We start from the raw sequence: 19,108 nt of genomic DNA on the forward strand, positions 1-19,108 counted from the left end.
TATATATATACATGGCTAATTCGGCCATCATCAAGTAACAGCTTGATAGCAAACAATCTATTGTCTAATTAGCATAATTTAATTTTAGTTTCACAGCCTCACTTTAATCATTAAAATTTGCAGGTTAATATGCCCAGGTCAGATATAATACAGTCAAAATTAACCTAAAAAAATAAACAAGGAAAATCATATTTATTTATTAATATTTACACCATTGTATGTTTGATTACCTATGTTTATCACTAACACATTTAAATATAAATTATATATTTATTTGCAAATTATCCTGTTCTACTATCATTCACTTATCCATACCAATATTGTTTAACCTACCTCACAACCAGGTTGTATATTTTTTACGCATGCTGTGCCAGTGCTGGTGTATGCTTTTTTATTAAAATAAACATAGTTTTGATTTTGACCGAAGCATTATTTTACTTACGAAAAATATTACTTTTTAAAGAAATATACTCAAGCTATTTATTTATTAGAAAATATTAATTGTACAGTTAATTCTAAGTTAGACATGAAAAATTAAAACCAACATTATACAGAGATTTTTAGTAAAACTAATTTATGAATAAATGTTTGAATTTTAGGTAACTATAATTAAATTTTATAGGATTTTTAATAATAAAATATTTAATATTAAGTGTTATATTTGACCTGTGCATGATAGCCTGCAAATTTTAATAATTAATGTCAGGGTGTGAAACTAAAATTGAGGTATGCTAATTATAATTATAATGGTTTTAAAATCATTGATAATAAGTTTGTAAAAAAACTGTTATTTGATTGACTGTCCTTGGTGGTGGCTGGGTTTACTGAATTGTTATACATTTAATATGAATTAACAAAGAATTGTTGAGACTGTATGAATATATTTTGTTATAATTGAATAACAATATATTATGTAATTATTTCCATATATAGACATTTATCTATCAAAGAACAACAGAAATTGAACCTTGTGGTATCTCAAGAATTGACTATAAAAAATGTTTAGTCCTCCTAACTTCGATGTAATAAATTACTCATCACAAATTATTTTAAAACCCTTTGAGATTCTTTAAATCTAGGTTCCTGAAGATGTATGGTTTCTTCTACAAATATCAGATATTATTATTTTTTGTATATATAATTATGCATTGCCTAAACAGAAAATTAACTGATGTTAATCCTAATTCAATAAAATTAAATCATACATAATTCTCCATACATAATCCTCAGTAACTTTCGTTCAGTTGTGAATTCCTTTGATTGAAATAAAATTTTCATGAAAATATTCTAATAACTCTTAACTCCAACTAAGCCTACTATAATTTTATATTGGTAGCATCATATATCTGTTATTACTTACTGTTACCTTCAAACATTAATACTATAATTTATTCTTTCCTGTTTAGCTCAGTTTTCTGTCTTGCTGAATATATCCACAACACGTGGAATTCTTATGTACTACTCTTTGGTATAAGTATTTATATTTTGCCACTTATCATAAAGTTATGGTATAATTATGGGTATATAATCATAATAGTGGTATATGTGCATATTCATATATAGACAAGTAAACATGTATTAGATAATTGGTTTATTATATACTTCTGTGTGTTAAACACTTCATTTACTTTAATTTTAAACTATTTTATCTTACAGACCATTGGACGAAATTCATGGTGGGGTGCAAGATTACTCATTTCACTTGTTGAGCTCCAATCCAGGAAAATACTTAGTCTGATTGCTCTTACTGAGATTCTCTTGATGCCATTTTCTATTATTCTTCTTTTTTTGTAAGTATTATAATATTTTTATAATTAGGACTCTTAATGTATGAATGTCTTATGAAAAGATAACCCTTCAAGATTATAGGTTTCTTCATATCAGAAATGTTACTTTATGAAATTTTATTGGTATTATTTTATTATATTTAAGGGCAAAAAACTGCTCATGATTAAGGATCGCCGATTATACACACAATGGTCTGTATTTGGTGATGAAAAGTATGAATAAAATTGGGAAAGCATATAATATAAATGGTTTAAACTAAGAAGGCTTAATTAACTGTTCAATTTGAAACTTAAAACTAAAAAAATTATTATAATTGTGAATTGTTGTCTCATTTGTAAATTTAATGATTTTAGTGAGGCATTTCTGATAATGTCCTAATACCTTATCTAGAGATGGAGGAATTGCAAAATTACTGAGTTATATGCTTTACCGTTTACATTTTTTTAGCATTGTTCGCACTTCAATGCAGTTTCTCCTGTCATCAATGAGCTGTGGGATGGGGGGGGGGGTACCATTTGATGAAAAGTAATGACAACTTCTCATCATCTGGACTACTTGTAGCATGAAGTCCTTCACTGTGTGCTTTGTCAATTTGAGGTTATTTGATGTTTGTTCATTTCATAGAATTTATCATGCCTTTACACGGGCTATTCTAAGGGATTGATGAATTTCTGTTCTCTTCAAATAAAGATTTAAATTTTTGACTTTGTTCAATGAGTGTGCTTTTGCAGCTGCTGGTTTATTGGCTATCAAATATTTAGTTATACCAATTTGACTTGATATTCAAAGAAAAACAACCAGATGAACTCTTGTTTTATTATTTTCAAAAATGAACCATAAAAAACAAATTATCATTCCCTAAAATTTGGAGGTTTTATGTTTCATGATATGTAGAATTCAAAAATTGAATTAACTTATGGAACTACTGGACCAATTTTTCTTTAGATTTGGCACCAAAGTTGATGATGATCCTCGGAATTGGTCATTACCGTCTGCCTCTTCGTTTCGAGAAAGAGTTCAATTAGATATTTAGATAGAGTGAAAATCCTCAGTTTGGTAACACTTTCTAATGTTAAGGTTTTACATTTCCAGATTTGTTGAAGCTAAAACCTATAGTAATTATAATAAAATAATTAATTCAAATAATAAATCATTTACATCGTGTAGGATATATTTATTTGATGAGTAGTTTTTCGGAGTACTGGTTATTGATACATCGCAGATAGTTTAGAGAATTCAAACAAACTACTATGTTATCTTCTCTATCTGAAATTCTTAACTGGGCTGTTTTTATGATGACTCAATTCAGCTGCAAATATGGAGCATAAGCTATTTAATTAAAAATGTTGTAATTAAATTGATAGGCTATTTAATTAAAACTCCTATTGATGTTTTGGTGTTTTTCCTCAATATCAGGATTACTTATTTCTATCGTTTCCTTGTTTCTAACATATATTCATATTATATTTTGTTAAAATTTATAATTTTCCTTGAAAACTTCAATTTTTCTGTTCTTACCCCACCACACGGGATTGCAACTATACTTTGGATTACAGAGTTTATTTAGATGTAATTATCTATATGCATTCTAATATTTTTTAAGGTATTAGGGTTTTATCTATTATTATCCCTGGATAACAAGGTACAGTTTAGATTTTCATAGCCCTTACTTCTATAAGTATGAATATATGTGCATTATGTATAATACTATTTTAATTTTAATTTAGTCTATTCTTGCGTATACAGTGGACTCTCAATAACCTGAACTAATTAAAACCAAGGGGGTTTGGATTAGCGAAAAATTTAGATTACTGAATGAAAAAAAGTCACTTTATAAATAACTAATGAATTTAAAAACAATAATCATACATGTGTTTATATAAAAATGTTTTTACAATTATTAATCATTGTTCAGAAGTTTATTTTTTAACTATTTTCTTGTGAAATAATCTTAAATTTTCATTTGTTGTTTGTTAAAAAAAATGTTGGTTACCAAAAAATACCTGAGGTGGTGGAGGGTGTTGAAAAGCTGGTGAAAGGTTTTTTGGAATACAATCATTTTGTTAGTACATACATTTATATTTTAATAAAATTCATAGTTACTCGTTTTTCAATAGTGTAAATTACCATTGTGTCAACAATATAATTTTGCACTGAAGATTATTTTAATAAAAAGGTTATGTCTGGCGATAAAGAAATTAAGAAAATAAACATGCTTCCTAGTTTTAACCCTTTGCACTCGAACTTTTTTTTCGCTCATATTACCATTGTATTAATCCGCAAGCTGCGACCGTCATTCGTTACCATAAGCAAAATATCTTATACACAATAGTTTTTACGATTTATCTTTGTCCTTATATTATGAACTGAAAATTATTTGCATTGTCTCCATAGCAGAGCCCTTGAGTTTGAAGACAAATTTTAAATGGCTCCGCTCTGGAGCTCTCGAGTGCAAAGTTTTAATATATAGCTTGGATTTTATTTTAAATAAAAAGGGTTGGTATTTTTAAGTTGATTATTTATGCCTCTGCACTTATTGTGTTGATAATACAGATACAGTTTTACTAAATGTAATTGTATATGTACTACATACATAAAATCAAATATTTAATTTTATATTTTGTATCTTGATGTTTTTAAAGGGGTGATTCGGATTATAGAATGGTCCAAATTAGTGAGGGTCAACTCAATGTGTATCTAATTTTGGTAAAAATTAGAAAATGGATTAGTGGTTTTAGAATTTAACACTTTATATACTGTTTTATAAAATATAAAACTATTGTAAATAGTTTTAATGTAATACTTATAATTTTCTCAATATTAGTAATAATTATTGTTTGTTGCAGGAGTCGTGCTGGTCTTCTTACTCCATTCTTTTATTACCAGTTTCTTGTTATGCGTTACAAATCCCACAGAAATCCTTATACAAAGAACATGTTTCATGAACTGAGATTGATACTTGACGACTTCTCTGCTAAACCAAATACTCCAAGTTTCTTGAAGACTGGTATTAAATCATTGATACAATTTGTTTCAAGATGTGCTCCTATTACTTCAGAAGCTACTGCAGCCAATTAAACTCAGTCAGTTTTAACAACGAGGTTTCCTGCTAATGGTAAGAATTTTTTTATTTTAACCACATAAATTTAATATTAATAGGTTAAATGTATCAATTCTCACCACTGTATCAACTATCACCACTTCCAACTTAGATTTTAAAAAAATATTTGGTGCCAATTTAAAATTTTAATCTGGAGCCAGTTTATATATTAAAGTCTTGGCTCCATTTTTCGCACTAAGGTTTAGCAGGTTGTTGGAGAATAACTCCTCAATAACCCGTTGTTGTTATCGGTGTTCGTGACCAGTTGTTTTTTTACACCGTGGTAACAAAGTGAGTTATATTTTGATTTTTTTTTGTCAAGGTCTTTCTGTTTGCTTTTTGCTCTTCCTGTAATCTATATGTTTAGGTAATTGTTTTTTAGAATACAATGAAGTCTTCAGGAATGTAGATTTAAGAGAAATATCTAGATATATCAGCTGCTTAATCTAATTATCCCCAGATGTGGTAATAACTGGTTCAAAGGATCAATTTTGTCTTTTATTCAATTTCCATTTTTTTTTTCTTCTGCTGGACAAGAATCTATTTGAGTTTTTTTGGAAAACTGTAGTAACTGGGCCATGTTCACCTAGGGTTGGTTGTTTATCACCGGCTCAGGTAGATGATTAGTGGAACAGCATGTTCTGGCGTCAAACGTCTGTTTGTAACATAAATAGTTTGGGTTGTCCATTAGCTAATTGGCTGGTTCCTTCAATTCATTTAGATATTCTAGGTAACTATGAGAGCCATGTATTAAGAATACTGAGATGGAAATGAAATATATTTTAATGGAATAAGAGTTGAATTTTGATTATTAAATAAAAGGTTAGTTCAATTTAGTTGATCAATAAACATTGCTTACTCAAAGACATGAAAAATTTGACTATGAATAGGAATACTTGCAGAATCCAATGTCTACCTATTTAAAACCCGGCATTCCTCAGCCCAAATTTTCACAAGGATCTTTACCTAGTAATAAATATGAGGAAAATAATATTCCCGAAGATTAAGATAGAACCTAGCAGGGTACTTTCTATACCTGCAATTAGAGTTTATGCTTACCTGGAAACTCTACTTAGATATTGCATCGTTATGACCTCGAACATGGTGAAAATTGAATGTGGTGTTGCTCCAGAAGAAAGTCCTGATTTCACTGCTATTAGAAAAATAACCAATAGGAAAACCTGAAGAGTTGAGGAATGAAAATATCCAAGAAAAACATTTTTTGAAGATAGCTGGGTGAGAAAAAAGAAAGTGGGAAATAAGAAGTGGGAAGAAATATAACTTAAGGAGATGCGAGCAAACCATATTGCTGACGCTCATGAGCTAATGTGGCCCAAAAGGAGCCACTCTCTTGGACTCTTGGAGAATTCAAATCATTAATAAGTTCATTGTAAATTTTATGTTGCTGCCCATAATTTATTTGTTTTAAAAGTTAAACTTGTAATAAAGTTTCAGAATTAGCTGCAAAATGTGTTCTTTCTGAAACTGAAGCCACCTCTGCCTTTTTCCTATTTACTGGTGTAATTTCATATTGTTTTGAGCAAAAAAAGAGTGGATTTTACCTGTAAGACATTTGTGGATCAAAAGGTGAAAAAAAATATATATTAATTGAATAATAAGTAAATATTAGTGGAAACTCAGAAAAGCATCCTTAAGGTGGTGATAACTGGTACACTTACTCTAAATATTCCATATTTTGTTGTAAAAATGCCATTTATGTGCAATTAATGATTATTATCAGATACCTGTTTTTTATATCATTATATTCTTATTTTACCTGCTTTTATTTAGCAGATGTTTGAATATGTTTCTCTATTAGTGTGTTTTTTTCTCCAATTAAATGAAATATTGTGCATATTTGAGTTAAAATTCATATATTATTATTGTTAGACCATGTAATTTTTAATTACATTACAAAGTTTATAAAATATTTTATTAACTTTCTCTTTCTTATGTATTTATTGTCATATTATGCATCTAACATTTCTCTATCATTTAAAGTTACATTATAATTGATTTATTTATCCTCAAATACTTGATCCATTTCTATATTTATAAATAAATTTATTTTCATTATTATTTGTCAATTTATTAAATTTACCTAGTGAGGAAAGCTTGATGTACATATTTCTTGTTCACTACTGAACAAGAAACATGTGTATTAAAAATAATTTTTTGCTTTACTTTAAAATATTTTTGGCTAAGTGAAAGTTAAAAAATTTATTTATTATTTTATTATATTTGTTTCATACACCAAGCAAATTACTTTTTTACCTCTTATTCTAGGAAACAAAACAAAAAAAAAAAAACTAATATTTCAAAAGGTTGGGTAGAAATGTTGTTTGGGTTAGCATTGATATTAAAAATCCAAATTTCCCACCTCAACCCTCCATGGAATGGAAAGACCATTTTATTTGAGAAATCGCTGCAAATCATACATCTATATAGTACGTTAGAACAGATCCCTTTTCCGTCTCTCAGGAGTGATGGATTTTGACAAATGACATATCAAAATAAAGGATATTTCATTGAGAAATGACAAATCTCAATTTTGATTCTTAAATGTTTACTGGGACTTTAATAAAAGTTATTAAAAAATGTGTGAGGTTTCAAAACTTCAACAGCAGTCAACGGATTGAAACTTTCTAATCGGGTTTTAAAGATTTTGGTGTGGACATACGCAGCATAAAATGGTTTTCTAATGTTGTTTTGAGGTTCTGATTTTGAATTTTTTTTTTTTTTGTTGATTCAATCCTCATCAACTTATCAATCTTTATGCATTTTGAAAGTGCTTCATCTTCTAAACTATTTCTTAACCTTTTAACTTATACAACTTGTTATTTGTTATATTTTTAGGAAGAAATTATTTTTTATTTATATATAGGGAGATGGTCAGGGTTGCGGTCAAAAGAGAAATAAAAATAGTTTACAACTATTTATTTTCCAACGTTTCGCCCCACTTTGCAGGGCTTCATCAGGGCTGTCCAAATAAATAAGTTGAACAGACAGATTTTTTATTTAATTGTGTTCCAAAGCCAACCCAACTTATTTTATGATAATATAAGAAATAATTGCATATATGAAGTTTTCATCTGTTAATATATAGCATATTTTGTGGATTTTTAATTTGAAATAAAAATCCAATTTCTTGATTATAAATTATTTACTGTTTAGCATGTATTAAAATACTAATACTGTTAACTGGATGTAGTAAGTCTTAAGGATCCCTTACCATTAGACTGACATATTAAATTGTCTTTATGTTTGTATTTATAATCAACATAAATTTTTGTTTGTTAATATAAAGACTTATTAAATTTAAAAAGTAACTAAAATTAATTATAAAAAATCCAACAGACATGTCTCTGTTCTCCTAGTTGTTATGGGACAGTTCATCATGAACAGTGCATTAATCCATTTTAGCACTGTCTTATTTCTATGAATTCGGATATTGTATGCTCTGCATTGATTAGTGGACCAAAATTCGGTATTTTGACTAGTCTGCTATGTCTTTTTCTTATTCCATGAGATGAAATTATCAGGTTTCTAATCAGCACATCTTGATCTCTATCAATAATTTAATTTTGTTGCTGTAGGCTAACAAGTTCTTTATTGCCCTTCCATAACCTGAGCATTGTCATCCTTCTGTTCTATGATTTCATATTTTAGTTTGACACCACTAAGTTTTTCTGGAGAGAAAATTAGTGAACTTTGTCAAACAGATGTGACCTTGGTTTGACAGATTCTTCTTGGGTCTACTGAGTATAATTATGAGTTTTATGAATACATAAAATTATTAATTAATTTATTAAAGCACTATTATGTGTATAATATTAGTTTCCATTTTAAATGAAATGGTTAAAGCTGAGTGGTAACATCTTTATTTACGGTAGTATTGAAGTTCATTTAAAATATTGTTTAATGTAATTTTAAAATTTAGCTTTCAGTACATGCCCGATTAATTTCTGCACAATTTACATTTAATTTCAACTTTACTTTAGTATTTGGCAAACAGTGGCTAGAAGAGAAACATGTAAAAATAAACATTTGTATGTGATTTATTTAATTCAGTCAGTGAATTTATCTTAAATTGTTAGCAATGGTTTACTGTAACTTGAGTTGTAAGCATTGCTTCCATCCACGGGTTTACCTTTTAGAAATTTATGATAAGGTTATCTGCCCAATTTTTTTAATCTGCTTCCTATTTTATTTCTATCATTATTTCTTTATTTTATTTATTTTTTTTTTTTTTTACAGACGGTATGGTTATTCAATACCCACTTCTCTGGAAGATCCAGTTTGTTTCTTCCAGTTCCGGTTGATTACACTCTTAGGAAATATATCTTTTACATTGATATATTATTGTGTTTATCCAATAAAAATAAACTAGCTACATTCTATCTGTATATAAATAATTGTTTTTCCAGATATGATGGAGCCATATTTAACTGGATATGGTTATTATCTTTAGCTATTTTGTTTTATATTTCAATTAAGTGGTGATCCATTGTTAGGTTGTGCACAACTTATAGGGCAGGTGAACACTTACTAATGTTTTTACTTTCACTATCTTATTCAGGGTTTGTTGGAGCTTTATATGTTAAAAGGGGAACAAAGTAGAGTTTTAATATTTGTATTAAGTTTTATAATTTGTCAATGTTCGATTTTAGATCTTTTAGGTTGTAATATTTTCGATGTTAATGTTTTGTTTAATCATAGTTATTGTTTTAATAAATACAGGGTGCTAATGATTTATTACTGAATAATCTTAAGTAATTAATATTTTTAAAAAGTTTTGTTTTTGTGCTGAACAAATTGATTGTTAACTAAATAATTTTGCTGGATCAATTTTTCATTTAATTTAATATATTTGGAATGAGTCTTTTTCTTAGTTTATAACTTTGGAATTTATGTTCTCAGACCATTTAACAAACCAGTTTTATTATTTTAATAATTGAAGACAAAATCAATAACTACCTCTAAGGAATGCCATAGATCACAAATTAAATTTGAAATATTGTTTTTTGCATTGCTTAAACATGAAGATGTCAAATTTGTTCAAAGATTAATTAAACTTGGTAATTTATTTAATGTCTTTGTGTGTTTATTTCTTTGTTTTGATTAAATGATATCTGGACAAATAATTGTTTCACTATGCAGTTTTTAGTTTAATAAAATTATTAATTAATAATCCATTTTTCTGTTGTATATTATGTATATTAACTTTTTGTGATTAAAATTTAAAATTGACTTTCTAATATTAAAATAAATCGATCATTCCATTTTAAAGTATTTAGTCGCCTAATTTTATCATGTATGGTTTTCAAATTTTGTTTTTTATCCTTTTATTTTATACATTATAAGATTAATATATACATTGATTTAATGTATAAAATTAAAAAGTGCAAAGCTAGTAGTAAATGAAATTTACCTTATTAGGTATGAATGAATTGGTCTTCGTTTCATTTCGTAAAGATAGAAATGAGTTATTCATGGTATTTGTACATGTTATATAGCAAACTGTGTGTTTGTGTGTGTATAGGTTTAAATATTTGTATTAGATACCAAAATAAAATTACTGTCTTTTTAAAGGACTACTGTTTGTGTTGTTTATTTGTTTTTCTCTAAAATTTATTACCTTTCTTTAATCATTTTCTTTGAATTATGTTGGTAAATTATTATAATTATGAGGATTTGTCATTTCCTTTAAAGAAGAGTTAAATTATTTAATATTAAATTCATACAATGTAAAACAGTTTATATTTAAATAATTGTGATTTAAAACTAAAGTATGCAAATTTTTTACTATATATCTGTCATAAAAAAATGATGTTCACTTTTTGTATGAATCCTGTTATGACTGGTAGTTGATAAAGAGATATTTTGTGATCTTAATGACAGTATTAATAAATATTTTTGGAGGTATCAACTTAAAATTATTGCTTATTTCGTAGCATTTGATTTATTATATAATTGTTTACCTACCTCCTTAGAATGACTGTTTATTGGATTCATAACTTTATATAATAAGGTGTTCTATTTTTTTATATTGTTCAATTTTTGTTTTTGTTATAAGAAGTGTTGTGTATTATCGCTCACCAACAAGAAAAGTGATCCCACTCAAAAATACTAAATTTTACAAGAGAAGCTAAAGAAATTATGATGCGAGGATCATAATCACTGTCTAAAAGCTAACAGAAAAAATTTTTAAATTGAAAAATATAGTATTTTTTACCTTACAGTTATCATCACATCACTGAGATGTGCTCCTCTTGTTCCATCATTTGAAATAAGTTGGGAAAGCGAAAGGGAAAACTTGCCATTAAGCAGTTTTTCTTATAACTAGCAAAACTTTTTTTTTTTTTGCGTGTCTTTTCTTGCATGAGACTATTAATGCAGGAAATATAAATTTTTCTTTTATATAATTTACTTTTCTTCACTTTAATTTTGTTTATTACGAATAATGCTAGTAGAGTAAATGACTATTTTTATCGGATGAAATTTATTTTATTAATTCATTAGTTTTCCTTTATGTTCTTATCTTAGGATTACTTTTTCAGATATGATAAACAGTAGTATTCTATATCAAACTATTACATAGTTTTACTTGATAAAGTGGAGCGAAATCATATTAATTCAGTTTATACTAATCAAGAAATCATTTTTAGACTTGAATGTTGAAGAAAAGAGTACTTCCAGATATGAAAAATATAATTTGCTATACTTTGATATCGGTCATTATTTCATGTATGTTTATTAAGATTACCAAACTGAGAAAGAAATTTTTCTGGCCCACATCATAGTTTTGGACTAAATAAGAGTAGAGTATTCACATTATAGACCCATTAATGAAGAAAAATGTTTTAAAGTGAATGTTCTTCAAATTTCAATACAAGAAAAGTGTTATAGCAGCTATATTTTTGTATTTATTATATTTTCATATTACCTCAAAAAATTCACCATTAAACCTTTGGTTTCATTTAATTCTGATTATGTTTTTGAATTTATTTTTAACATCTCATTAGTTTCAATATTAGTCTTAATCACACAATATCACTTGAATTACATTTTCTTATAATTAAAAAAAAAATTAAGTGTGTATCCTATGTGTGTTTATTGTAGATTTTTAATGTAATATAATTGTTTGCTGAACATTTTAGATACTTTACTTGTTCATCTATTTAACTTTTATACAAATCACTGATTTAATATAGCAGTAAATATTTAGTTAAGTGCCATTTCTGAAAATTCCATAATTGTTGTTTCCAATTGTGAATATTATGGATATTTGTTCATGCATGCTTGTGCACAATGATACTCATGCGGTTTTTAAATGGTGTTACAGATAAATGGTGTTTAATTAGTAGTACCGTATATAGGATAGGTACAGTTATGTTTTGTTTTTTTTCTTTTCATATTTTAATATTCATTGTATTTATATGTGAAGATGAACAAACGAAAATGAAATCAGTAGATCAAAAATAAATTCCTATCGTTTTGCTAACAATTATTATTATATTTTATTATACAATTATTAATTAACTTTATATTATGTACAGGATAAAAGTATTGATGTGATCTATCCTTATTTTTTTTTTTTTGTTATGGTTTTTAGAATGAAACCTACACTAAATATTTAGAATAAGAAACTAGGTAAATGAGAAATTTACTGCAGGAATTGTATGCTGAGTTCAATAATCACAAAGGTTAAAGAGTTGAAACTTTGTTAAAAATAAGCTCTTATCCCCTACATCTAAAAACTCATTAAGTTTTGAATTATTATTCTATTGGTCACCTCTTAATGGGTTACAAAGTGATTTTCTGTCGGTTTGTTCCATGCAATATTATTGTTTAAAATGTTTTTATTTTATGCATTTGTATGTTTCAAGCTGAGATTACGAAGTTGTGTTATATATATTTATACATAAACATTTACATGTATTTTTGTAGCAGTGTGTGTATTTTTTATGGATTCAACCTCAACCACTAAAATAAATTAATAAATATCTACTCTCAAGTTATAAGGTAATATTTCATTGAAAAGATCCAGTTGATCTTCATTCTTAATGTTGGAACCATTCAACAATGTAATGCATTTAATAAAACTGAAATGATCATTTTTTATCATATATGTATTCAGTTATTTTTATTTGTGAAGTAGATTACTTTGACTGTTGCCTTAACCACTAAAATCAACATCAATATGAGAACCTTAATGTGTTTAACAAATGCATTAAATATAAATTTCTATTTTATTGTTTTCTGTTTATTTCAAATTAATGGAATTAATTTTGATCTGCTATTTGTTTTTCATCAACATATTTCTTTAATGCTGCAGCATTGTAATGTATTTATGAAGAAGGATAAGGCCTTCAGCTTGTCACTTCACAACCTTTTCACTCCTTAAAAGTCTTTTCTTTCATTAGTGAGCCTCAGAAACAGATCATTTCTTCATGTAGAATATTTTATATAACATTAAATAAATTAATGAATTAAATAAAATATTAAACATACTATCTGGTACAGTATTCACCTACTACCTTGAGTTAAACAAAAAAATACTGGTCTCTAATGAAGTAAATTCAGTAGATTATGGACCTGGTCATATTTAAAAAGTTGAGAATATAGATCTGACAGTCTGAGGGTAACCAAGGCAGGTTGTTTGTGACAAGGTAAAAATTTTTTTTGGAAAAAACTTCTATGAACATAAAAAGAAAGATTAATAATTGTTTAAATAGAAATAAAAAGAAAGTTTGTGAACTTTTAGCTTTTAGTCTATAACCAACTGGAAAATGTTAAATGTTTTATTCCCAAAAAATCAAGATGGGCAGGCCCAACTTTTTTTTTTTTTAATTTAATTATTTATTATATAACTGTACATAAAATACAAATAAATTTGAAGTAAGATCATAATGGTATGATACAGGAATGAACAGAAATTACCCATTGGTAGCACTCTAAAAACATTTTTACGATATAAGTTCTTGAGGCCATCTTCTTTTCAGACGATTCGGAGGATTGTCAGGAATGAAAGAGGAATCAAGGTTAGAAACTAATGGGTTTGAGAGGTTAGGGAGTTAATAATGGAAGGATTGATATCCGGTTTGGGGTAGATCAGTTACATAAGGAACATTAAGGTCTTTGATTTTATTTGTAATAAAGTAAGGAGCATTAAGAATTTTACAATCAATTTTGGATTGTAAGGATTGGATGCAAGAGGAATTTGAAGGTTCAGTGGAGCCCCAAAGCTCAACTCCGTTGGTCCAGATAGGCCTTATTACTGTTATACGTGGAAAATAGGTGGGAAGAAGGAATTTACGAAGTTTGCAAAACAGTCCCAGGTGCCAAACTCGATGAAAAGCCTGTTCTACATCGAAAAAGACTCCTGCGGTGTACATTCCGTGCCCTAAAGAAGACGAGACAATGTCCACCACATGATGACATTGCTGGATAGTGGAGTGGGATGTTTGGAATCCAAACTGGTGATCAGGGATTATATGGTTAGAATCTAGGATGGGGTATAGGCGTTTCAAAATGAGTTTTTCGAGGATTTTGCCCATGATCGGTAATAGAGAGATAGGGTGGTAGGAGGATGGATATTCTGGTGGCTTTTTGGGTTTGGTATCATTTTGACTATAGATCATTTCCATGAGACTCAACTTTAAAATTAATAAGATTTATTTTCATTAAACGGTAATACTGTTATGATTATCTATGAAGACATAATAAAAGGCTTGAAAGTTACTGTATTGAATTTTCTGGTAAAGGTGGTCAACATTCTTGTAGTATCCTCCCATTCATTTTGACCATATTCCTGGACAAAATCTATAAGTAAGGTTCCTATTCAACCCAAAATTTAATGTTCTTAAGTTCTTGAAATAGAAAAGCTATCACTAGTAAGCACCACTTTACAGTTATAAATCAATAACTGAAAAGTCATGATTTTTTTTTCCCTTTTCTTTTAAGGAGTAAGATGTATAAGAATTGAAGGACTGTGTGAAACTATCATAATTATTTTTTTTTATCAAATAAAGCATCCAAAAGTATCTCCTACTTTCCAACATTGATTTTCTCCAAATGTGTTTTCAATGTTTGATTTTACTGGTGTATATAATAAATAAGAAAACTAATCTCCTTAGCACATATTTATTTTTAAATAAACATCATATGTGAGATTTTGCCCCATCTTCAGGATTACACTACTGTAAAATATTATGTGGTTATAAATTATTCATATCTAATTTTGTTTACTATATTATTAGATTTTCCATAGATCACAAATCTATAATGAAAGAAATATAACTCAAAATTTAATAGTTGGGTCCCTGTCATCCCAAAGTGGACCTAGCCCTAAAATATTAGACAAAACCAGATGACACAATTGATGTTCTACCATCAATGTGTTTGAGCAAACATCCTGGGACTTCTATGTAGAACTTAGCCTGAGTCCAATGTTCATTCTTACAAAATAAAATAATGAGTGTGGCTTAGACAATTGGACTAATTCCAGTGTTCCACTGTGCTCTATTAAGGTTTGACTGAATTTATATTTTTAATAATTGTACAATGATTTTATGTTGTGTAATTCTTTTAATTTATGCACAGTGATGTTTCACCAATTTACCCTATTGACCAATTTTGGCACTTTAATTTATAAATTTCAGTTTTATAATAAATGTGAAAATTCAGTGTACAATGAGTAATGGACTATTTATGACCATATAACATTTCATTGCAGTGTACTCTTATGATGAGGCAGAATCCTGAAATGTTAATTTGGCAATTCCAATAAAATAAGATCAATTTCATAAATGGGATCCTAAGCTAAAGTGACAGTGATTCTTTTACCTGATTGGCATCCCATAATTTTATTTGTATTATAATGATGAAAGATGTGTGAGCCCGACTTGAACAAGTAAGGGACCTAAAACATGGCACTTTTATATGATAATGTATTATTTTTAAATAAGACGTTGGTCAAGGGGTGTGGTAACACTACATCCCTACTAACCAATTTTTCCGTGGATTTGTTCTATGGTCTACAATGCCTCCAAGATAATTTTTATAATTTATTAATACTGTAAAAGCTACATAACTACATGACTAGTTTGTTGTTTATATGAATTAAGCAAAAAAAATACAGACTGGCTGAGAAAGCATGACTTGAAGTTTATCAGTTTGACACCCTGTGGCTGTTTTACCTTTGACACCGCACCCAAAGATATATTAAAATTGTAATTATTTCATTCTCTCATAGTACCCCTATTATTTTCTCATTGAAAGATATTGCGAAACTGACAAATAACCAGATAACAGAGAATAAGGACAATAATAAAATAGAATCATAACAATGGATTTATTCATATGCTAAGAAATATAACCTGATTTAAAAATATCAATAAAGAATGCAGTTTAAATAAAACTTTATATTTCCCAGAACATAAGCTAATCAATTTTTTTTTAATATTGACTTAGGACGGATATTTTATTAATTTTCATTAAAACACAGATAGGAACTATGCTGCTGATTTGCAAGAAGTAATCCAAAATTATCAAGTTCTGCCCTTTGCGATTTTTCTTTTAAAAAAAAAATAAAAATCTTTCATAAGCATAGCAACTAAATCTACCTTATTCAAAATTTTAGTTATTATTTCAAAAATAATTAGCTAGGTATTATCTAGATTATGCCAAACATGGTAACATTTTGTATGCACATGATTGACCATTATTTAGATATGATTTTGCAGGTGACTGCTGAGGAGAATACACCTGATACTTAACTGTGAAATAAGAAATTAATAATTTTCTGAATGGACCTGTTGATAGATTAGTCTTAGGCCAATTTTTCAAGATTCTAGTCATAATTAAGAGATTTTTAACATAGAGAGCAGTGCTAACAACTTAAGGTCACCAAGATATATACTTCTCTACTATAAAAGAATGTAGAGTATGGAGTGTGGGAATATTTATTCAGAAAACAATTAAAACAACATTACATTGATTCAAAACTAAGAGCTGTAAAAGTATACCATATTAGACTGATCGAATAAGCATTAAGTAAACTATTATTATAAAATATTAAACATGGCTATGGCATTATTTTCTTCCTAAATTGAGAGAGATAAGCAGAGGGGAGAGTAAGGACTATTTTTGTTAGTCCATTTCCATAGTAACCCCATAGATTTTCATTAGATGAGGAATGTTTAAAAAAAATAATTCAATTTATTTGGAATTTTCCAGTTAACATTTTCAACTAGTTAGCTAGCTATTCCAGAGAAATTTATTTATGAAAGTTAATACATTGGTAAGATTTGAAGAAATAAAATGATATATTGCAATAAAATAGGCTTAAATGTACTTAAATATGCAAAATATACCTGGAAAATCTGGCTGTGGCAGATAATTATTTATATTGTTACTGTAGCCATGAGCCAACCCTATGAGATCAGGGAGCCCTCTGGGGTCCACCCAGCCTCTAAAGTGGGTACCCTTATTGTGGAAAATCAGGTAGTTGAGTGTGAACTTAAATCACCTTGTACAACGGTTGTTCCAAAAACAGTACTTCCTTACAAAGCACTGAACCCCTGACCCTTCATGGATTTTAGTGGTTCACATTACAGTAGAAGTCCGATAATCCGGCACGTTCGGGACCGGCTCGGTGCCGGACTACCGAAAATTTCGGTCTATCGGGCGATAATTATAAGAACAATTAGGTTAATAATTAAACTACAATTACAGTATGCAAATACATACAACAAAGTTTATTTTACATTTCATATAATGTATGTACACGTACTGTAAAACATATTTCACTTAGATTTAAAAAAGTCACGAATGTCTTTTTGTTTTCTTGACTTTTGGGGTTTAATATAAAATTTATTTCTAATGATATGAAAATCAATAATTTCTGAAGCACTGTAGCTAGTACTAGCCTCAGCAAATGTGATAAACTTATTTAATTTTAATTAAACTTATTAAATAGTTGATTCTGCAGCTTCTGCCCAGCTGATTTTTTACTACAATGTTGATAATGTCCTCATCGGTTAGTTCTTGTTCAACAGGCTCATTCTCGTCGATTAGAAGCCACTCCTCTACCTCATCTTCAGGCAGGTTTTTCAAGGGATTGTCAGCACTTCTAATGACAACCAAAACTTTGGTCAGAGCGTCTTGATGGTTTTCTTCCTCATCAGTCTGTAGGGTTAGGTCAGAGGCAGGGTTTGCAGCTGGCCAAAGTTTTCTCCAGCATTTTTGGAGTGTTGTATTTTTTACCTGGTTCCAAGACAGTGCAATAGCAAATCGAATTCCATGCCGAAACTTAAAGTTTCTGAGCCAACTATCAGAATAATTACATTCACTTTCAGCAACTCCTAAATCTTGGCCGAATTTCTTTGCCTTTTCAACAATCATTGGCCCTGTTACCGGCTTTCCTTCAGAACGTACTGCACTAAACCATTTGAACAATATACTGTCTAGCTGTTCCAGTTTTGGTTTTTTTAATGTTTGTCTAGTAGCCAATTTTTCATTTGTTACCGATTGAGAAGCAAACTTCATTAGTTCATCTTTTTGTTTTTTAATGTCATAAATAGTTGATGAGCCAATATTAAACTCATTCATTAAAACATATCTATTCTCGCCTTTTTCTAGCCGTTTGATGATTTCTAGTTTCTGATTGAGTCAGTTTTTCTCCTATTGAACTCGAAGGCTTAGGTTTTGAAAACATGGTCACTGTACAGTTAGAACGAAAATCACTTTTTTTATAAACAGTTTCAAAAGTTACGTTTACTGCGATGTGAAAGGACACAAAACAACAACGCACAAAAAAATGGCAGAGACGCTTCGTAATTGATTAACGGAGCTGCACTGCACCTGAATTTGTTGTGACAGCTGAGACTAGCCGGCCGCTAATTGTTTCCTAACAATACCGAGCGCTTCCGGATGTTTATTTGCTTTAAAGACACACTTTTGGAGAAAACCAAAATTTTTACAATTTTCTGGAGCGATACCGGACTATTGGGCATTCGGGACTGTTGGATGCCGGACTAATGGACTTCTACTGTATTAATATTATTGTAATAGAATTAATCTAATCAGGTAAAAGTTTTCATACCTAGGCTTATGTTGAAAAAATAAATAGTAAATACTGGTAACCATACGCAGAACATAACATTTATTTTAGAACTATTTCAGTATTTAAAAATACAGATATATTGAGAGAAAATA

At 28.6% G+C, this 19,108-nt stretch overlaps 1 protein-coding gene across 1 annotated transcript in view; it reads left to right on the top strand.

Moving 5' to 3' along the window:
• Kr-h2 (Krueppel homolog 2) overlaps positions 1-10,482 on the top strand; it is a gene marked incomplete in the record, with an annotated part of 17,361 nt that extends 6,879 nt beyond the window's left edge. Inside the window, 3 exon segments of the mRNA XM_067044605.1 lie at positions 1,657-1,790; positions 4,635-4,903; positions 9,146-10,482. Coding sequence (XP_066900706.1) covers positions 1,657-1,790; positions 4,635-4,866 — 366 coding nt within the window.
• Positions 10,483-19,108: the final 8,626 nt, after the last annotated feature.

The sequence above is a fragment of the Halyomorpha halys genome, unplaced genomic scaffold, assembly GCF_000696795.3.
Source record: "Halyomorpha halys isolate HHAL.00 unplaced genomic scaffold, Hhal_1.1 Scaffold176.1, whole genome shotgun sequence".
NCBI lineage: Eukaryota > Metazoa > Arthropoda > Insecta > Hemiptera > Pentatomidae > Halyomorpha > Halyomorpha halys.